General features: G+C 44.9%; 1 protein-coding gene across 1 annotated transcript in view; it reads right to left on the minus strand.

Moving 5' to 3' along the window:
- Positions 1 to 5,146: 5,146 nt before the first annotated feature.
- LOC122938688 (serine/threonine-protein kinase H1-like) overlaps positions 5,147 to 23,213 on the minus strand; it is a 59,104-nt gene continuing 41,037 nt past the window's right edge. The window contains exon 3 of the mRNA XM_044294381.1: positions 5,147 to 7,739. Within this exon, the coding sequence (XP_044150316.1) occupies positions 7,422 to 7,739 (318 nt within the window). The 3' untranslated portion in view covers positions 5,147 to 7,421. The remainder of the gene's footprint in view (positions 7,740 to 23,213) is intronic.

The following is a 23,213-nucleotide window of genomic DNA, read 5'->3' on the forward strand; positions in this document are numbered from 1 at the left end:
TCTGAGTGATTGGGCATCAACTTGACAAATGAGGTTCAATTTGGACAAATGTAAAGTTATGCATCTTGGTAGTAATAATCTCTGTGCTTCATATGTCCTAGGGGATGTAACTTATAGAGAAGATTTGGGTGTCCTTGTGGATGGTAGATTAAATTATAGCATGCAATGTCAATCAGCTGCTTATAAGGCCACCAGGATATTGTCATGCATTAAACGAGGCATGGACTCTCAGGCAGGAATGTAATACTACCACTTTACAAAGCATTGGTGCGGCCTCATCTGGAATACGGAGTCCAGTTCTGGGCACCAGCCCATAGAAAGGATGCACTGCAGCTGGAAAAAGTACAGAGGAGAGCGACTAAGCTGATAAGGGGCATGGAGGGTCTTAGTTATGAAGAAAGATTAAAATAATTGAATTTATTTAGTCTTGAGAAGAGACGTCTAAGGGAGGACATGATTAAGCTGTACAAGTATATAAATGGGCCATACAAAAAGTACGGCGAAAAGCTTTTCCATGTAAAATGTGTTCAAAAGACAAGGGGGCACTGCCTCCGACTGAAGAAGAAAAAGTTCAGTCTCCAGAAGCGTCAAAGCTTCTTTACTGTAAGAACTGTGAATCTGTGGAATAGACTTCCTCAGGACGTGGTCACATCAGGAACAGTGGACAGTTTCAAAAAGGGTTTAGACGAATTCTTAAAAGTAAAAAACATAAATGCTTATGAAAACGTGTAGAAATCTGAGTCTCACTTCCTTCTGGGATTCGCGTCCCCACCTATCCCTTGGTCCAACTTGATGGACGTTTGTCTTTTTTCAACCGTATTAACTATGTAACTATGTTGGTTAGAACATCATATAATTTCTGGTGATTTAGACAATGTTCCAACTATTAAAGGAGTTTTCTGAGATTGAATTACTGATGACCTATCCTTTGGATAGGTCATCAATATCTGATCGTTGGGGGTCCAACACCCATCCCCACACCAATCAGCTGTTTGAGAAGGGACAAGCAATCCTGTGAGCACAGCGGCCTTCTCACAACTTTTCCCAGGCAAGTGACAACATGTCATGTGGTCTAAGCGCAGCTCAGTCTCATAGAAGTGAAATGGGCTGAGCGTGATACCAAACACTATACAATGTATAGCGCCGCTGCCTTCTTGAACAGTTTTGGGTGTCGGACTTCCACCGATCAGATACTGATGACCTAGGTTATCAGTAATGAAATCTCAGAAAATTTGAATACCCTTTGTCTAAATCACCAGAAATGATATGATATCCTAGCCTGACAAATAAGTCGTCAGTAGTAAAATATCCACAGATACTTCCACAGAAGCCCTACAACATAGCTAGAATTGAGCGAATCGAAATCCAATGAAGTGGAATTTGATCCGAATTTCAGGATAAATTAGATTCCCCATGAAGCCGAATTTCCTCGTGCTTTGTGGTAGTGAATTAATTTTACCTGAAGTAGTGTAAAAAAAACTAAAGAAATCATACTTAGCTCCTCCATTTGCTTGTGATGGGCCGGCTGTTTGAAGACCTAGGGACAAAATCCTATGTGTTGTGACATATGACGTCCCCACGCCAGCCGCTGTGACAACGTCATCTCGGGCCGTGCAAGATTTTGCACCAGATTCTCAAGTAAGTTGGCGGCACCCGGCCCGTCGCGAGCAAATGGAGGTGGTAAGTATGATTGAATTTTTTTTCTGTTAATTTTACACTGTTTTTACTCTCAGATGCCGCAATCATGTATAAACGCGGCATCTGAGGGGTACAATAATCGGGAGCAGCGCAATCACAGCTCCCTGTCATTGCACCCACTTCTTACAAAAAAATGCTCTTCGTGGCAAAGTAATTAGTCACAAAGCAATTTTTTCGTAAAGTTCGGCGAAGCAGCCGAATCGAATTTTTAAGAAATTCACTCATCTCTAAACATAGCAGTTGACTGGTTCCCAGCTGGTGTGGTGATGTTTGAGGTGGCATTTTGGAACACTAGGCAGATAAGTGAAATGGAGCCCCTGCTAAGCCATAAACTTACCGTAATTCAAAATGATTGGTGATTGGGTCATCGGCAAAGAAAAAGCTTATAGGAACAACACTGGTGGTTTATGGAGGAGAATGGGTTAATGGGCACTTTTCACATTTTCCAATGATGTTGGCAAGTTATAAAGCCAAAAGAGGAACTAACAACACAACATCCCAGGTGATTAAATGTAACCGAACTGCTCAAAACTAAAGGACATTCCATCACAAAGAGATGAATAAAGCTCCACTTTACAGACCATTACTGGAATAAGAGATGGAAAAAACAGCAATATTCTGTCATAATATGGTTATTATTTCTCCAGTGATACAATACATGAAGAAATATTAAGTTCTGTATATTCATCAGCAGATAAAGCCCATTTTATAATAGAGTATTGTATGAAGTCTATTGACAAAGCTGCTGCTTATTGTCTGCTGATGGCTCTACAAGACATTGTTTTTTCAAGTCTTTTGTAAGTTCAAATGCCTCTTTATAAGAATTGGACCATTATTGATCCTTAAAAGCAGCTGGAGTCAATGAAGATTCTACCAAGGACATGACAGCTGCCAACTACACCTCATGATAGAACAACCAATGCTTCTAGATTGTATTGACACAGATTGTTCGAAAAACATTAGAACTGGACTTCACCTATAGCAGTCACCTTTCCCAAGTACAGTGTCTCCTGGTATTTAGATACCGCCAGGACGTACAAAAGGGCAGAACTGCATAACAACCAAAACAGCCACAAGAAAAATATATGAAGCACATACTGTATCAACACTGGCAGACAGCAAAGAGAAATGACAGAAATAACTCACCGATAAATGACAGGAACTGAATGATGGCAAAGGACGAAGGAACTGGAAATCTAGCAATGGAGCAGATAAAAGATGGTATAGGTACTCAGGTAGAGTATGGTGAATGACAATGAGTAGTAATAAATCAGTGAGCAGAAATGTCCCTGCTCTACAATATAACGCAGCAAGACAGCCAAGACAAATCAAAACCAAACAGCAAACGCAAAACAGATTCCACAAGAAACAAAACTACTATGCTAGCAGCAATGAAAGACAGTAGAGCCACAGGCCACGAGAATCACTAATACAATACCAATGGACTAAAGTTTGATGCAAGAATCTGGAAACACATGTACAGAGCTTTCACTAGACCTGCCAAAGAAGTGCAGAAACTCAACTTAAAGAAATGTTAACCAATCAAAAACCCCTCCCAAAATTACCCAGGCTAGTCCTGAATGAACCAGATTCAGTGTAAGGCATATGCATAACAACTGGTTAAACAATATTATTGAGCAGATGAATAACAGGCATCAAGGAATTTCCTGTTGCTAGTAACATAGATGGCAGGTTGTTTCCTAGTTCTTCAGTTACGGTTCCCTGGAGGTTTCCTCCACTAAGTGTTTTTCCTCTCCTGAGTGCCGATGGTGAGGACAACAGAGAAAAATGCAACTTAGGATACTTTCACATTAGCTTTTTTGCTGGGTCTGGCAATTAGGGCTCATTCACACGAACGTTTTTTGGTTCCGTATACGGGCCGTCTTTTTTGTTCCGTATAGGTCGGTATACGTAACCATTCATTTCAATGGTTCCGCAAAAAAAATGGAATGCAATCCGTAAGAATTCTGTTTCCGTGTTCCATTCCGTTCACAGATAGAACATGTCCTATTATTGCCTGGAAATCACGGTCCGTGGCTCCATTCAAGTCAATGGGTCCGCAAAAAAAAAACAACACATACGGAATGTACTCCGTATGTCTTCCGTATTCATTCCATTTTTGCGGAACCATCTTTTGAAAATGTTATGCCCAGCCCAATTTTTTTCTATGTAATTACTGTATATGCCATACGGAAAAACGGAACGGAACTGGAAACACTATTGAAACAAAAAAACGGAATAACGGATCCGTTAAAAATGGTCCACAAAACACTGAAAAAGTCATACGTTTGTGTGAACGAGCCCTTAGGATAATACAACCAGCTACATCTGTTATAAACGGATTTGGTTGTATTATCTCTTAAATGGCCATAAAAATTTCCAAGGATCCATCTTGCTCCGTATTTCATGACTCCCTCAAAAACACAGCGTTTTTCTGTCCGGCATGGGAACGCAACCAAATGGAACGGAATGCATACTGCTGCACTCCGTTCCTTTCAGTTCAGTTTTGTCCCCATTGACAATGATTGGGGACAAAATTGAAGCGTTTTCCTTCGGTATTGAGATCCTATGATGGATCTCAATACCGCAAAGGAAAATCGCTGATGTAAAAGTATCCTTATTTGTCTTTCATACCAACCCCCTGGCATAGCGGGGCCTATGAGGTCGTTTACTATCAATAACAGTACCATCCACAACCAATGCATACTTTTTTCAATATCAAATGTATAAAATAAACATTTACCTTTACTATTATATACAATAAATATAATTCTAATCAGCAAAGGATCTGGTTGACTTTATTATTTTACTCACTTTTATAGCGCTGACATATTCCACAGCACTTTACAGACATTATCATCGCTTGCTGTCTCCATTGGAGCTCACAATCTAATGTCCCCTATCAGTATGTCTTTGGAGCGTGGGAGGAAACCGGAGTACCCAGAGAAAACTCACGCAAACACGGGGAGAACATACAAACTCAATGCAGATGTTGTCCTTGGTTGGGTTTAAACCTAGGACCCCAGTGCTAACCAATGAACCACTGTGCTGCTGGCTTTTAAATGATGACTCGGCCTTCATTGGCATAATGGATGCTCCAGGGAGATTTTTTATATTATGGAAAGTATATAGACTGTGTAATACTTGGATATACAGCATGAGTCAAAAGTCTCAGAGCACCCTTTTATTTCAGAAATGAAATATCTGAATACCCCAGCAAGTAATAGGTGACGGGGCCTATCTTTTAGGCTATGTCCGGAATATAGCCACCATCTTGAAAGCCGCCATATTGTATCAAAGGCAAATTTTTCCAATAGGAAAATTTTCCCAGAAATCGATTGCCACCATCACATTTGCAATATCTCTTGCGGTTCAAAACTTATCAACGCAGAAAGGTGCAACAACAACGGGGAACGTTCTCTGTGATGCACAACTATTTGACGTGTTCAATGTGTTGTCCCTGCAATTGAACACAGAACTTTGAAGTTTTTAACTTTCTGTGTTCATAACTTTTGAACCACAAGAGATATTGCAAATCTGATTGCGGAAATCGATTTCTGAGAAAATTCTGGTCTTCTTTGACCAATTCAAAATCATTCACTGTCCATTCTTGTAGAGAACCATGTACCATTGGTATGCATCTTTCAATAGGTGGACACAAACTGCAGAGGGTTCCTTGCTCTCCAGTAAGTCATAATGGAGCACTTCCATATATCTCTAACAATTCTCCAGTAATTCATTGGCTCATTCATTTACATGGTATTTAATAGACAGCAGGAATCTGTGACTGCTTTTCATGTAAAAGGACCCGCTTACTTACTGGGCCCCTGTGTAACTGCATAGATTCCACACACAGTTTGTCTGTACCTTCTTATACCATAATACGACATTTATATATGGAAATGGAGAAAGCAATTTTGGCAATAATGACCTTGAATGTAAAAATAGATTGCCCATTTGATTTGTAGAGGAGCTCGCATCAACAGGTCGATGACTCTATGTGTGACTGGTCAATACTCACTGTAACAGATCATCCTTCAGTCAATAATATATTTATTGAGATACAGAGCAAGGACAATGAGTCTTATGTAATAATATAATCCCATTTCAAGTGTCACAAAGATTTATTTCACATCTTCTTGGTATTTGAGATTTATCCGGATTTATCCTAGTTGTTTCTGCATAGCCATAGCTGCGAGTCGTCTCTATTAGAGCAGCTGATGTAGTAGGATTAATTAAACAGGATTTATTCTTCAATATACCTAGTAGAGTGCAATATTTGGATAAAAACTAAATGGTTACAGAGGGAACATCATGCATCTAGATCAGGGATCAGCAACCTCCGGCACTCCAGCTGTTTTGAAACTATAACTCCCAGAATCCTCCTTTCACTTCTATGGGAGTTACAAGAACATCCGTTTTCATGCTGGGAGTTGTAGTTTCACAGCAGCTGGAGTGCCGAAGGTTGTTGACCCCTGATCTAGACAAAGAAACAGTTATGCCTTGGCTTTGCTGCCTGGAGTAATTGCGCCCAGATGTAGATTGCGCCCAGATGACGTAAAGCAAGATGGCAGCGGCCGGCCCGTCGCGAGCAAATGGACGCAATAAGTTTGATTTAAAAAAAAATATATGTTAATTTCACACTGTTTTTACACTCAGATGCCACGATCACCCGAATCAAACTTTAGAAAAATTCGCTCATCTCTAGCAATAAGTTACGGTACATTGGAACAAAAAAGTACATAAAGAAATCTCCTAATACCCCTACTTAAATAAGTTGTGCCATAAACTACTTTTCAATCCAAAGTTTATTTTTATAAGGTACTCTAGCTCCCATTCCTCCTTGGAATGTTTTTCTTTTTTTTTTCTTCTTTTTTTCAAATTGATCTCATTTGCCGTTTTCGCTTATCCCCCATGCTTGAATCCTACTTCCTGGTTGGTCATGTGACTGCTGTCCCATCATGCCTTAGAGCAATGAGATGTATATGAGCAGAACATATGACACTAGTTTATTTTCTACTTCCACATATTCAAAATGCTCTGTGTAACTGGATTTTGTAACAGACACAACTTGTGCTAATGTCTATCATTGTTAGAACAAAATGTATCTTTATGTTTACCTGTCTGTCTATTATCTAACGGTCTGTCTGTCCATCCGTCCATTCATAACTGACATCTAACTGACACTGCACATAGAGGAGGGGTTATTGAAGGGAAGGAAAAGAAGCGCTGTGAGCATGTGCGTCCTGTATCACAAGACTCCACTGCAGGACGTAACCAATAGCAACTGAATTCAAAACTGATTTGCCACAGGGCTCGATGGTAGGCTAATAACTTTAGAATAAGGCAGTTTTGATAAATGAAAGTATTTAGGGAAAGTGGTATAAGAGCTATAACTGTTGGGCGGGATACATATTTATTCAGAATCATGGCACAATCCCATTAAGTCCATTATTGTGCAAATATATAAAACCTTGAATAATGGATATATTTCCAATCCCCCACCCCCATTAAACACACACATAGTGACATCCGGTACATGCCAAGTAGTAAATATACATTATTTGCAGGGATAATTCAGCAACATTAGTGACAAGGATGGGGCTATTGTTTTTTTGGGGGGTTCTCATCATCGTGTTGAGTTTTTATATAAAAAGTCTATGAGTGAAAAGTAAACTATCAATAAAAAATATGTGGAAGAGGTATAACAATGTGTGACATGCTTAGTGCGAGACCTCATGGCTCACGACGTGTGCATGATAACGCATATTGCGTTCCATAATTTCTTTCATCCTCCGGGACTTGTTGGAGTTACCAGACTTCATTGACTGCTCGGACATGGTACTCTGACATCGAGATGAGACTCTTCTTCTTAGGTTTTGGGAGATTGACCTATGAAGGTTCTTCATGGATGATGAAGCCGCCATGGTTTTGATCCACAGATGTTGGATGGCATCACTGGCTGACAACCGGTCTTTGGCGTCTACAGTGAGTAAGCGGTCTATAAAGTCCTTTGCAAGATTGGAAACACTTGGCCATGGCTGAAAAGAGACAATGACATCTTCATTCTTTGGAAAACATTAGTCATATCACGTAATATAGTAATAATATGAATATAGCTATACAATGGCTATATCAGAGTCTAAAAGAGGAAACACTGAATAGGGGGATAAGTATGATAAAGAACAGAGAAAACAGTAACAATTATTTCTAGGTTTGTTAAAGGGAACCTGTCAGCAATTTCATAAAATACTGACAGGCTCAATGAACTGTATTTTATTCCGTCTGTTTTCCCACCAGCTTCTGGTCACCCAGCTTGTCTTGACTGACATGTCTGTCTTTATGTCAATAAAGCCAAGCCAGGGGGGTATTGATGCTGGATGGGAGCAGCTTAGTGGACATTGCTCCCCAAGCCCAGCACTTAAAAACGCTGTGGCCCACATCAGGGTCAAAGTTCACATTTCTGGAGCCCCAAGCAAAGATATATCTTGGGCGCTAAGTTCCTCCTTGTAGCACCACTAAGGTCCTGTCACGACCGCTATCCCAGCAGCAGTCGTGTCGCACCAGACGGAGGGGAAATAGAACGGCCACCCCTTACTAACCCTAAGCTGGCACCTGTCTGCCCTGATACCCTAGACGGGGTGTGAACCCGTGCGGCGAGCAGGATGCCTAAACCCTCAGTCACCCTAAGAAGACTAGACTGGGGAAAGGCAGATGGGAGCACTAGTCACCATCACTCATGTCTAGGAGAACAACAGGGGAAGACAGCAACAAACAAACAATCTCCAGCAGAGATAGACTTATCCAGTCACGAGCAGAGAAGGTGATCCCAATAACGACAGTCCACGCCAGACAAGAGCTCCACAGCAATACCGTCCAACGATCTCCTTCAAAGGTCAGAATAGCACTGGAAGTAAGGACTATATCTGGCAATGACTGCAAGTGAAACTGAAACTAATATAGTAGCTGGGAGTGACAGACAGGACTCACCTGAGAAGGATGCCTACAAACTCCCAGTCAGGACAAAAAGGTTCATAAGGCAAAACCCAGATGACATACCCTGAACCACGGAGCAAACTCACAAGCTATCGCGAGTAGCAAGTTGCTGCGACCTTCTCCTCCCAGACCTGTCTGGGTCAGTCACAGTCGTGACAGTACCCCCCTTTCTACGAGGGGCCACCGGACCCTCAAGACCAGGCCTCTCCGGATGGGACCTATGAAAAGCCCGAATGAGTCTGTCCGCCTTTATCTCTGGCACCCACATTCTCTCTTCGGAACCATAACCTTTCCAGTGCACCAGGTACTGAAGAGAGCGGCGAACATATCGTAAATCAATAATCTTTTCTACCTGAAACTCAAGACTGCCATCAACAACCACTGGTGGAGGCGGTAATGGCAATGGTTCAGGAGGTTCTACATATCTCTTAAGCAGAGATCTGTGGAAGACATTATGGATCCTTAGAGTCTGAGGTAGCTCCAGACGAAAAGCCACCGGGTTAATGATCTTAATTACCCTATAAGGACCAATAAATCTCGGACCTAATTTCCACAAGGGAACCTTCAACTTGATATTTCTGGTAGACAACCACACCAAGTCATTCACCCCAAGGTCCGGACCTTCAGAGCGCTTCTTATCAGCCACACGTTTGTATCTACCACCAATTCTCTTCAAACTTTCTTGCACACTCTGCCACACTGATGAAAGTGAAGACGCAAATCGTTCCTCCTCTGGAATCCCAGATAGCCCCCCCTCACTAAACGTACAAAACTGAGGATGGAAACCATACGCACCCAAAAATGGTGACTTATCGGTGGATTCTTGACGACGATTATTAATGGCAAACTCGGCTAACGGTAAATAAGATGACCACTCCTCCTGATTTTCGGAAAAACAAAGCATCTCAAATATGTCTCTAGGTTTTGATTGGTATGTTCAGTCTGACCGTTAGACTGTGGATGGAAAGATGAAGAAAACGACAGATGAACCCCTAAACGAGAACAAAAAGCTTTCCAAAATTTAGAAACAAATTGGGTACCACGATCCGAAACAATATCGGAAGGGACCCCGTGAAGCTTCACGATGTGGTCAATAAAAACCTGAGCCAGTGTGTTAGCATTAGGCAATGCGGTAAGAGCAATAAAGTGCACCATTTTACTGAATCTGTCAACAACTACAAGAATAACAGTCTTCCCCGCTGATACTGGTAGATCCGTAATGAAATCCATTGATAGGTGCGTACAAGGCCTGTTGGGGATGGCCAGAGGTAAAAGACGCCCTGCCGGACGAGTATGATCTACCTTAGAACGAGCACAGGTAGCACATGCAGACACAAAATTCAACACCTCCTGGCGCCACTTAGGCCACCAGAACCGACGAGACACTAATTCAGAGGTTGCCCTACTACCTGGGTGTCCTGCCAGTGTGGAGTTATGGTGTTCTTTTAGTATTTCCAGGCGTAAATTTTCTGGCACAAACAGTTTACCCGAGGGGCAGGAGGCCGGGGCGTCCCCCTGAGCTTCCAACACCCTCCCCTCTAAACCTGAGTGTAATGCAGAGACCACCACCCCCTTTTGCAAAATAGGCTCTGGTACATCAACATCACCCCCTCCAGGAAAACTTCGAGACAATGCATCCGCCCTAGTATTTTTTGCCCCCGGGCGATAGGTTATTACAAAATTAAACCTAGTAAAAAATAACGACCACCGAGCCTGTCTAGGGGTGAGACGTTTAGCAGACTCCAGATATAAGTTTTTGTGATCAGTAATCACCGTGACGGGATGAACCGCCCCCTCCAAAAAATGACGCCACTCCTCAAAAGCCAACTTAATAGCCAAAAGTTCCCTGTTGCCAATATCATAGTTCCTTTCTGCAGTAGACAATTTCTTCGAAAATAAAGCACACGGACGCCATTCACCAGGGGACGGGCCCTGAGATAGTACCGCTCCCACCCCCACCTCTGATGCATCAACCTCTACAATAAAAGGAAGCGAGACATCTGGCTGTACGAGAATAGGGGCCGAGGTGAATCTCTCCTTCAGAGATGTAAAGGCAGTTTTGGCTGTATGTGACCATTTGGAAAAATCGGAACCCTTTCGGGTCATGTCCGTCAGTGGTTTGACCACCAAAGAATAGTTCTTTATAAACTTTCTATAAAAATTGGCAAACCCCAGGAAGCATTGCAATGCCTTCAGGTTCTCAGGCAGATCCCAGTCCATAATCGCCCGGACTTTCTTTGTATCCATGCGGAAACCTGAATCTGACAACACATACCCCAGAAATGGCAGTTCTTTTACGGTGAACACACATTTCTCTAATTTAGCAAACAATTTGTTGGCCCTTAATATCTGCAGCACTTGTCTCACATGGATCTTATGTGTATCCAGATCCGGAGAATAGACCAGGATGTCATCAAGATATATCACAACAAATCTCCCGATAAGGTGACTAAAAATATAGTTGACAAAATGTTGGAACACCGCAGGCGCATTAGTAAGACCAAAAGGCATAACCAGATTTTCATAATGCCCTTCTGGAGTATTAAAAGCCGTCTTCCACTCATCCCCCTTTTTGATGCGAACCAGGTTATAGGCTCCTCTAAGATCCATCTTGGAGAACCATTTAGCACCAGCAACCTGATTAAAGAGGTCGGGAATGAGAGGAAGAGGATAGGGATCTCAGATAGTTATCCGGTTTAATTCCCGGAAATCCAGGCAAGGACGCAGGCCCCCATCTTTCTTTTTAACGAAAAAGAACCCTGCAGCCACGGGTGAAGAAGAGGGTCTGATGTGTCCCTTAGCCAAACTCTCCGAGATATAATCTTGCATAGCCTTCCTCTCCGGGCCGGAAAGATTGTATAACCGGGTTTTAGGTAGTTTTGCCCCAGGTAATAGATTAATTGGGCAATCATATGGACGATGAGGTGGTAACCCCTGACAACCCTTCTCAGAGAACACATCCATAAAATCTGACAGAAAGGCAGGTAGAGATGTTACAGAGAGTGTAGAGCACCTACTACTCAAGCAGTTGTCCTTACAATGTTCACTCCACTCCACAATCTCCCTGGCCTGCCAATCCACCACTGGATTGTGAGTCACTATCCAGGGAAGCCCCAATACCATAGGAGCCGGAAGACCGTCCAGGACATAACAAGAGATATGCTCTTTATGGAGGTCCCCTACCTGCAGATGGATGTTATGGATGATCTGAGTTAACTCTCTCTGAGTAAGAGGGGAGGAGTCGATGGCAAAAACAGGAATAGTTCTGCGTACCGGTTCTGGAGTAAAACCCAGAGCCTGAGCAAACCGTGAATCCACCAAGTTGACCCCCGCCCCACTGTCCAAAAAGACGGAACAGATCTCAGTCTTATTGCCAGCCTCAACGGTAGCGGACAACTAAAACTGAGACATGCGTATGGAGGAAACGAATACGCCCAGACTGTTATCCTCCGCACAATCTGGGGACTCTAGTTTTCCGGCGGCTCCTTTGTTTGTTCTCTTGGGTTCTGAGGGATATACCTTTACAAAATGACCCCCTCCCCCCACAACGAAAACAAACCTCTGACCTACGGCGGACCTTCGGAGGATTCACCCGTCTAGTGGCGCCCCCTATTTGCATTGGTTCGACTGGATCATAACAAACCGATCCCTGCCCTATAGAGGCCTCTGTAGAATTTAATAGTCTCTCCTTGAGTCGTCTGTCGATTCTTATGGACAGAGACATAGCAGCCTCAAGAGACCCAGGGACCTCGTATACCGCCAGCACGTCTTTTAATTTTTCAGACAACCCCTGGCAGAACTGACTCCTAAGGGTCGAGTCATTCCATAATGTATCAGTAGCCCACCTACGGAATTCAGAACAATATAGTTCAGCAGACCGGTTCTCTTGCCGAAGTCCACGTAGCTTAGACTCAGCCAGTGAGACCCTGTCCGGGTCATCATATACGAGACCCAGGGCTTCAAAAAACTCCTCCACTGATCGTAAGGCCGGAGAGTCTGATGGTAGGGAGAAAGCCCAAGACTGCGGATCTCCTTGCAGGAGAGAAATTACAATGCCCACCCGTTGTTCCTCGCCGCCGGAGGATCTAGGGCGTAACCTGAAGAACAATTTACAAGCTTCTCTGAAGGTTACAAATTGGTCTCTCCCTCCTGAGAACCTATCAGGTAAAACCACTTTTGGCTCAGGAGTACCTTGTTTTCCCGTAGCAACGGTGGAACCCAAGGATTGCTGCTGCTGCTGCAGCACTGTTGCTTTTAATCCTGCCACTTCAAGGAATAACCCCTGTAATTGTTTCGCCAAAACCGTAACCAGATCCATAGTGGAACAGAAAAATACAAAACAAAACAGCAAGCAAAAAAGAACAAAAAAAAGAAATGTCTCTTTTTTTTTTTTTTTAAAGGCCAGATATACTGTCACGACCGCTATCCCAGCAGCAGTCATGTCGCACCAGACGGAGGGGAAAGGGGACCCTTATCTACGGATGGGAAATAGAACGGCCACCCCTTACTAACCCTAAGCTGGCACCTGTCTGCCCTGATACCCTAGACGGGGTGTGAACCCGTGCGGCGAGCAGGATGCCTAAACCCTCAGTCACCCTAAGAAGACTAGACTGGGGAAAGGCAGATGGGAGCACTAGTCACCATCACTCATGTCTAGGAGAACAACAGGGGAAGACAGCAACAAACAAACAATCTCCAGCAGAGATAGACTTATCCAGTCACGAGCAGAGAAGGTGATCCCAATAACGACAGTCCACGCCAGACAAGAGCTCCACAGCAATACCGTCCAACGATCTCCTTCAAAGGTCAGAATAGCACTGGAAGTAAGGACTATATCTGGCAATGACTGCAAGTGAAACTGAAACTAATATAGTAGCTGGGAGTGACAGACAGGACTCACCTGAGAAGGATGCCTACAAACTCCCAGTCAGGACAAAAAGGTTCATAAGGCAAAACCCAGGATGACATACCCTGAACCACGGAGCAAACTCACAAGCTATCGCGAGTAGCAAGTCGCTGCGACCTTCTCCTCCCAGACCTGTCTGGATCAGTCACAGTCATGACAGTACCCCCCTTTCTACGAGGGGTCACCGGACCCTCAAGACCAGGCCTCTCCGGATGGGACCTATGAAAAGCCCGAATGAGTCTGTCCGCCTTTATCTCTGATGCTGGCACCCACATTCTCTCTTCGGAACCATAACCTTTCCAGTGCACCAGGTACTGAACAGAGCGGCGAACATATCGTGAATCAATAATCTTTTCTACCTGAAACTCAAGACTGCCATCAACAACCACTGGTGGAGGCGGTAATGGCAATGGTTCAGGAGGTTCTACATATCTCTTAAGCAGAGATCTGTGGAAGACATTATGGATCCTTAGAGTCTGAGGTAGCTCCAGACGAAAAGCCACCGGGTTAATGATCTTAATTACCCTATAAGGACCAATAAATCTCAGACCTAATTTCCACGAGGGAACCTTCAACTTGATATTTCTGGTAGACAACCACACCAAGTCATTCACCCCAAGGTCCGGACATTCAGAGCGCTTCTTATCAGCCACACGTTTGTATCTACCACCAATTCTCTTCAAACTTTCTTGCACACTCTGCCACACTGATGAAAGTGAAGACGCAAATCGTTCCTCCTCGGGAATCCCAGATAGCCCCCCCTCACTAAACGTACAAAACTGAGGATGGAAACCATACGCACCCAAAAATGGTGACTTATCGGTGGATTCTTGACGACGATTATTAATGGCAAACTCGGCTAACGGTAAATAAGATGACCACTCCTCCTGATTTTCGGAAAACAAAGCATCTCAAATATGTCTCTAGGTTTTGATTGGTATGTTCAGTCTGACCGTTGGACTGTGGATGGAAAGATGAAGAAAACGACAGATGAACCCCTAAACGAGAACAAAAAGCTTTCCAAAATTTAGAAACAAATTGGGTACCACGATCCGAAACAATATCGGAAGGGACCCCGTGAAGCTTCACGATGTGGTCAATAAAAACCTGAGCCAGTGTGTTAGCATTAGGCAATGCGGTAAGAGCAATAAAGTGCACCATTTTACTGAATCTGTCAACAACTACAAGAATAACAGTCTTCCCCGCTGATACTGGTAGATCCGTAATGAAATCCATTGATAGGTGCGTCCAAGGCCTGTTGGGGATGGCCAGAGGTAAAAGACGCCCTGCCGGACGAGTATGATCTACCTTAGAACGAGCACAGGTAGCACATGCAGACACAAAATTCAACACCTCCTGGCGCCACTTAGGCCACCAGAACCGACGAGACACTAATTCAGAGGTTGCCCTACTACCTGGGTGTCCTGCCAGTGTGGAGTTATGGTGTTCTTTTAGTATCTCCAGGCGTAAATTTTCTGGCACAAACAGTTTACCCGAGGGGCAGGAGGCCGGGGCGTCCCCCTGAGCTTCCAACACCCTCCCCTCTAAACCTGAGTGTAATGCAGAGACCACCACCCCCTTTTGCAAAATAGGCTCTGGTACATCAACATCACCCCCTCCAGGAAAACTTCGAGACAATGCATCCGCCCTAGTATTTTTTGCCCCCGGGCGATAGGTTATTACAAAATTAAACCTAGTAAAAAATAACGACCACCGAGCCTGTCTAGGGGTGAGACGTTTAGCAGACTCCAGATATAAGTTTTTGTGATCAGTAATCACCGTGACGGGATGAACCGCCCCCTCCAAAAAATGACGCCACTCCTCAAAAGCCAACTTAATAGCCAAAAGTTCCCTGTTGCCAATATCATAGTTCCTTTCTGCAGTAGACAATTTCTTCGAAAATAAAGCACACGGACGCCATTCACCAGGGGACGGGCCCTGAGATAGTACCGCTCCCACCCCCACCTCTGATGCATCAACCTCTACAATAAAAGGAAGCGAGACATCTGGCTGTACGAGAATAGGGGCCGAGGTGAATCTCTCCTTCAGAGATGTAAAGGCAGTTTTGGCTGTATGTGACCATTTGGAAAAATCGGAACCCTTTCGGGTCATGTCCGTCAGTGGTTTGACCACCAAAGAATAGTTCTTTATAAACTTTCTATAAAAATTGGCAAACCCCAGGAAGCATTGCAATGCCTTCAGGTTCTCAGGCAGATCCCAGTCCATAATCGCCCGGACTTTCTTTGTATCCATGCGGAAACCTGAATCTGACAACACATACCCCAGAAATGGCAGTTCTTTTACGGTGAACACACATTTCTCTAATTTAGCAAACAATTTGTTGGCCCTTAATATCTGCAGCACTTGTCTCACATGGATCTTATGTGTATCCAGATCCGGAGAATAGACCAGGATGTCATCAAGATATATCACAACAAATCTCCCGATAAGGTGACTAAAAATATCGTTGACAAAATGTTGGAACACCGCAGGCGCATTAGTAAGACCAAAAGGCATAACCAGATTTTCATAATGCCCTTCTGGAGTATTAAAAGCCGTCTTCCACTCATCCCCCTCTTTGATGCGAACCAGGTTATAGGCTCCTCTAAGATCCATCTTGGAGAACCATTTAGCACCAGCAACCTGATTAAAGAGGTCGGGAATGAGAGGAAGAGGATAGGGATCTCAGATAGTTATCCGGTTTAATTCCCGGAAATCCAGGCAAGGACGCAGGCCCCCATCTTTCTTTTTAACGAAAAAGAACCCTGCAGCCACGGGTGAAGAAGAGGGTCTGATGTGTCCCTTAGCCAAACTCTCCGAGATATAATCTTGCATAGCCTTCCTCTCCGGGCCGGAAAGATTGTATAACCGGGTTTTAGGTAGTTTTGCCCCAGGTAATAGATTAATTGGGCAATCATATGGACGATGAGGTGGTAACCCCTGACAACCCTTCTCAGAGAACACATCCATAAAATCTGACAGAAAGGCAGGTAGAGATGTTACAGAGAGTGTAGAGCACCTACTACTCAAGCAGTTGTCCTTACAATGTTCACTCCACTCCACAATCTCCCTGGCCTGCCAATCCACCACTGGATTGTGAGTCACTATCCAGGGAAGCCCCAATACCATAGGAGCCAGAAGACCGTCCAGGACATAACAAGAGATATGCTCTTTATGGAGGTCCCCTACCTGCAGATGGATATTATGGATGATCTGAGTTAACTCTCTCTGAGTAAGAGGGGAGGAGTCGATGGCAAAAACAGGAATAGTTCTGCGTACCGGTTCTGGAGTAAAACCCAGAGCCTGAGCAAACCGTGAATCCACCAAGTTGACCCCCGCCCCACTGTCCAAAAAGACGGAACAGATCTCAGTCTTATTGCCAGCCTCAACGGTAGCGGACAACTAAAACTGAGACATGCGTATGGAGGAAACGAATACGCCCAGACTGTTATCCTCCGCACAATCTGGGGACTCTAGTTTTCCGGCGGCTCCTTTGTTTGTTCTCTTGGGTTCTGAGGGATATACCTTTACAAAATGACCCCTCCCCCCACAACGAAAACAAACCTCTGACCTACGGCGGACCTTCGGAGGATTCACCCGTCTAGTGGCGCCCCCTATTTGCATTGGTTCGACTGGATCATAACAAACCGATCCCTGCCCTATAGAGGCCTCTGTAGAATTTAATAGTCTCTCCTTGAGTCGTCTGTCGATTCTTATGGACAGAGACATAGCAGCCTCAAGAGACCCAGGGACCTCGTATACCGCCAGCACGTCTTTTAATTTTTCAGACAACCCCTGGCAGAACTGACTCCTAAGGGTCGAGTCATTCCATAATGTATCAGTAGCCCACCTACGGAATTCAGAACAATATAGTTCAGCAGACCGGTTCTCTTGCCGAAGTCCACGTAGCTTAGACTCAGCCAGTGAGACCCTGTCCGGGTCATCATATACGAGACCCAGGGCTTCAAAAAACTCCTCCACTGATCGTAAGGCCGGAGAGTCTGATGGTAGGGAGAAAGCCCAAGACTGCGGATCTCCTTGCAGGAGAGAAATTACAATGCCCACCCGTTGTTCCTCGCCGCCGGAGGATCTAGGGCGTAACCTGAAGAACAATTTACAAGCTTCTCTGAAGGTTACAAATTGGTCTCTCCCTCCTGAGAACCTATCAGGTAAAACCACTTTTGGCTCAGGAGTACCTTGTTTTCCCGTAGCAACGGTGGAACCCAAGGATTGCTGCTGCTGCTGCAGCACTGTTGCTTTTAATCCTGCCACTTCAAGGAATAACCCCTGTAATTGTTTCGCCAAAACCGTAACCAGATCCATAGTGGAACAGAAAAATACAAAACAAAACAGCAAGCAAAAAATAAAAATAAAAAGAAATGTCTCTTTTTTTTTTTTTTTAAAGGCCAGATATACTGTCACGACCGCTATCCCAGCAGCAGTCATGTCGCACCAGACGGAGGGGAAAGGGGACCCTTATCTACGGATGGGAAATAGAACGGCCACCCCTTACTAACCCTAAGCTGGCACCTGTCTGCCCTGATACCCTAGACGGGGTGTGAACCCGTGCGGCGAGCAGGATGCCTAAACCCTCAGTCACCCTAAGAAGACTAGACTGGGGAAAGGCAGATGGGAGCACTAGTCACCATCACTCATGTCTAGGAGAACAACAGGGGAAGACAGCAACAAACAAACAATCTCCAGCAGAGATAGACTTATCCAGTCACGAGCAGAGAAGGTGATCCCAATAACGACAGTCCACGCCAGACAAGAGCTCCACAGCAATACCGTCCAACGATCTCCTTCAAAGGTCAGAATAGCACTGGAAGTAAGGACTATATCTGGCAATGACTGCAAGTGAAACTGAAACTAATATAGTAGCTGGGAGTGACAGACAGGACTCACCTGAGAAGGATGCCTACAAACTCCCAGTCAGGACAAAAAGGTTCATAAGGCAAAACCCAGATGACATACCCTGAACCACGGAGCAAACTCACAAGCTATCGCGAGTAGCAAGTTGCTGCGACCTTCTCCTCCCAGACCTGTCTGGGTCAGTCACAGTCGTGACAGTACCCCCCTTTCTACGAGGGGCCACCGGACCCTCAAGACCAGGCCTCTCCGGATGGGACCTATGAAAAGCCCGAATGAGTCTGTCTGCCTTTATCTCTGGTACCCACATTCTCTCTTCGGAACCATAACCTCTCCAGTGCACCAGGTACTGAAGAGAGCGGCGAACATATCGTAAATCAATAATCTTTTCTACCTGAAACTCAAGACTGCCATCAACAACCACTGGTGGAGACGGTAATGGCAATGGTTCAGGAGGTTCTACATATCTCTTAAGCAGAGATCTGTGGAAGACATTATGGATCCTTAGAGTCTGAGGTAGCTCCAGACGAAAAGCCACCGGGTTAATGATCTTAATTACCCTATAAGGACCAATAAATCTCGGACCTAATTTCCACAAGGGAACCTTCAACTTGATATTTCTGGTAGACAACCACACCAAGTCATTCACCCCAAGGTCCGGACCTTCAGAGCGCTTCTTATCAGCCACACGTTTGTATCTACCACCAATTCTCTTCAAACTTTCTTGCACACTCTGCCACACTGATGAAAGTGAAGACGCAAATCGTTCCTCCTCGGGAATCCCAGATAGCCCCCCCTCACTAAACGTACAAAACTGAGGATGGAAACCATACGCACCCAAAAATGGTGACTTATCGGTGGATTCTTGACGACGATTATTAATGGCAAACTCGGCTAACGGTAAATAAGATGACCACTCCTCCTGATTTTCGGAAAACAAAGCATCTCAAATATGTCTCTAGGTTTTGATTGGTATGTTCAGTCTGACCGTTAGACTGTGGATGGAAAGATGAAGAAAACGACAGATGAACCCCTAAACGAGAACAAAAAGCTTTCCAAAATTTAGAAACAAATTGGGTACCACGATCCGAAACAATATCGGAAGGGACCCCGTGAAGCTTCACGATGTGGTCAATAAAAACCTGAGCCAGTGTGTTAGCATTAGGCAATGCGGTAAGAGCAATAAAGTGCACCATTTTACTGAATCTGTCAACAACTACAAGAATAACAGTCTTCCCCGCTGATACTGGTAGATCCGTAATGAAATCCATTGATAGGTGCGTACAAGGCCTGTTGGGGATGGCCAGAGGTAAAAGACGCCCTGCCGGACGAGTATGATCTACCTTAGAACGAGCACAGGTAGCACATGCAGACACAAAATTCAACACCTCCTGGCGCCACTTAGGCCACCAGAACCGACGAGACACTAATTCAGAGGTTGCCCTACTACCTGGGTGTCCTGCCAGTGTGGAGTTATGGTGTTCTTTTAGTATTTCCAGGCGTAAATTTTCTGGCACAAACAGTTTACCCGAGGGGCAGGAGGCCGGGGCGTCCCCCTGAGCTTCCAACACCCTCCCCTCTAAACCTGAGTGTAATGCAGAGACCACCACCCCCTTTTGCAAAATAGGCTCTGGTACATCAACATCACCCCCTCCAGGAAAACTTCGAGACAATGCATCCGCCCTAGTATTTTTTGCCCCCGGGCGATAGGTTATTACAAAATTAAACCTAGTAAAAAATAACGACCACCGAGCCTGTCTAGGGGTGAGACGTTTAGCAGACTCCAGATATAAGTTTTTGTGATCAGTAATCACCGTGACGGGATGAACCGCCCCCTCCAAAAAATGACGCCACTCCTCAAAAGCCAACTTAATAGCCAAAAGTTCCCTGTTGCCAATATCATAGTTCCTTTCTGCAGTAGACAATTTCTTCGAAAATAAAGCACACGGACGCCATTCACCAGGGGACGGGCCCTGAGATAGTACCGCTCCCACCCCCACCTCTGATGCATCAACCTCTACAATAAAAGGAAGCGAGACATCTGGCTGTACGAGAATAGGGGCCGAGGTGAATCTCTCCTTCAGAGATGTAAAGGCAGTTTTGGCTGTATGTGACCATTTGGAAAAATCGGAACCCTTTCGGGTCATGTCCGTCAGTGGTTTGACCACCAAAGAATAGTTCTTTATAAACTTTCTATAAAAATTGGCAAACCCCAGGAAGCATTGCAATGCCTTCAGGTTCTCAGGCAGATCCCAGTCCATAATCGCCCGGACTTTCTTTGTATCCATGCGGAAACCTGAATCTGACAACACATACCCCAGAAATGGCAGTTCTTTTACGGTGAACACACATTTCTCTAATTTAGCAAACAATTTGTTGGCCCTTAATATCTGCAGCACTTGTCTCACATGGATCTTATGTGTATCCAGATCCGGAGAATAGACCAGGATGTCATCAAGATATATCACAACAAATCTCCCGATAAGGTGACTAAAAATATCGTTGACAAAATGTTGGAACACCGCAGGCGCATTAGTAAGACCAAAAGGCATAACCAGATTTTCATAATGCCCTTCTGGAGTATTAAAAGCCGTCTTCCACTCATCCCCCTTTTTGATGCGAACCAGGTTATAGGCTCCTCTAAGATCCATCTTGGAGAACCATTTAGCACCAGCAACCTGATTAAAGAGGTCGGGAATGAGAGGAAGAGGATAGGGATCTCAGATAGTTATCCGGTTTAATTCCCGGAAATCCAGGCAAGGACGCAGGCCCCCATCTTTCTTTTTAACGAAAAAGAACCCTGCAGCCACGGGTGAAGAAGAGGGTCTGATGTGTCCCTTAGCCAAACTCTCCGAGATATAATCTTGCATAGCCTTCCTCTCCGGGCCGGAAAGATTGTATAACCGGGTTTTAGGTAGTTTTGCCCCAGGTAATAGATTAATTGGGCAATCATATGGACGATGAGGTGGTAACCCCTGACAACCCTTCTCAGAGAACACATCCATAAAATCTGACAGAAAGGCTGGTAGAGATGTTACAGAGTGTAGAGCACCTACTACTCAAGCAGTTGTCCTTACAATGTTCACTCCACTCCACAATCTCCCCGGCCTGCTAATCCACCACTGGATTGTGAGTCACTATCCAGGGAAGCCCCAATACCATAGGAGCCGGAAGACCGTCCAGGACATAACAAGAGATATGCTCTTTATGGAGGTCCCCTACCTGCAGATGGATGTTATGGATGATCTGAGTTAACTCTCTCTGAGTAAGAGGGGAGGAGTCGATGGCAAAAACAGGAATAGTTCTGCGTACCGGTTCTGGAGTAAAACCCAGAGCCTGAGCAAACCGTGAATCCACCAAGTTGACCCCCGCCCCACTGTCCAAAAAGACGGAACAGATCTCAGTCTTATTGCCAGCCTCAACGGTAGCGGACAACAAAAACTGAGACATGCGTATGGAGGAAACGAATACGCCCAGACTGTTATCCTCCGCACAATCTGGGGACTCTAGTTTTCCGGCGGCTCCTTTGTTTGTTCTCTTGGGTTCTGAGGGATATACCTTTACAAAATGACCCCTCCCCCCACAACGAAAACAAACCTCTGACCTACGGCGGACCTTCGGAGGATTCACCCGTCTAGTGGCGCCCCCTATTTGCATTGGTTCGACTGGATCATAACAAACCGATCCCTGCCCTATAGAGGCCTCTGTAGAATTTAATAGTCTCTCCTTGAGTCGTCTGTCGATTCCTTTGGACAGAGACATAGCAGCCTCAAGAGACCCAGGGACCTCGTATACCGCCAGCACGTCTTTTAATTTTTCAGACAACCCCTGGCAGAACTGACTCCTAAGGGTCGAGTCATTCCATAATGTATCAGTAGCCCACCTACGGAATTCAGAACAATATAGTTCAGCAGACCGGTTCTCTTGCCGAAGTCCACGTAGCTTAGACTCAGCCAGTGAGACCCTGTCCGGGTCATCATATACGAGACCCAGGGCTTCAAAAAACTCCTCCACTGATCGTAAGGCTGGAGAGTCTGATGGTAGGGAGAAAGCCCAAGACTGCGGATCTCCTTGCAGGAGAGAAATTACAATGCCCACCCGTTGTTCCTCGCCGCCGGAGGATCTAGGGCGTAACCTGAAGAACAATTTACAAGCTTCTCTGAAGGTTACAAATTGGTCTCTCCCTCCTGAGAACCTATCAGGTAAAACCACTTTTGGCTCAGGAGTACCTTGTTTTCCCGTAGCAACGGTGGAACCCAAGGATTGCTGCTGCTGCTGCTGCAGCACTGTTGCTTTTAATCCTGCCACTTCAAGGAATAACCCCTGTAATTGTTTCGCCAAAACCGTAACCAGATCCATAGTGGAACAGAAAAATACAAAACAAAACAGCAAGCAAAAAAGAAAAAAAAAAAGAAATGTCTCTTTTTTTTTTTTTTTTAAAGGCCAGATATACTGTCACGACCGCTATCCCAGCAGCAGTCATGTCGCACCAGACGGAGGGGAAAGGGGACCCTTATCTACGGATGGGAAATAGAACGGCCACCCCTTACTAACCCTAAGCTGGCACCTGTCTGCCTGATACCCTAGACGGGGTGTGAACCCGTGCGGCGAGCAGGATGCCTAAACCCTCAGTCACCCTAAGAAGACTAGACTGGGGAAAGGCAGATGGGAGCACTAGTCACCATCACTCATGTCTAGGAGAACAACAGGGGAAGACAGCAACAAACAAACAATCTCCAGCAGA

Source organism: Bufo gargarizans, chromosome 5 (assembly GCF_014858855.1).
Source record: "Bufo gargarizans isolate SCDJY-AF-19 chromosome 5, ASM1485885v1, whole genome shotgun sequence".
NCBI classification, from domain to species: domain Eukaryota; kingdom Metazoa; phylum Chordata; class Amphibia; order Anura; family Bufonidae; genus Bufo; species Bufo gargarizans.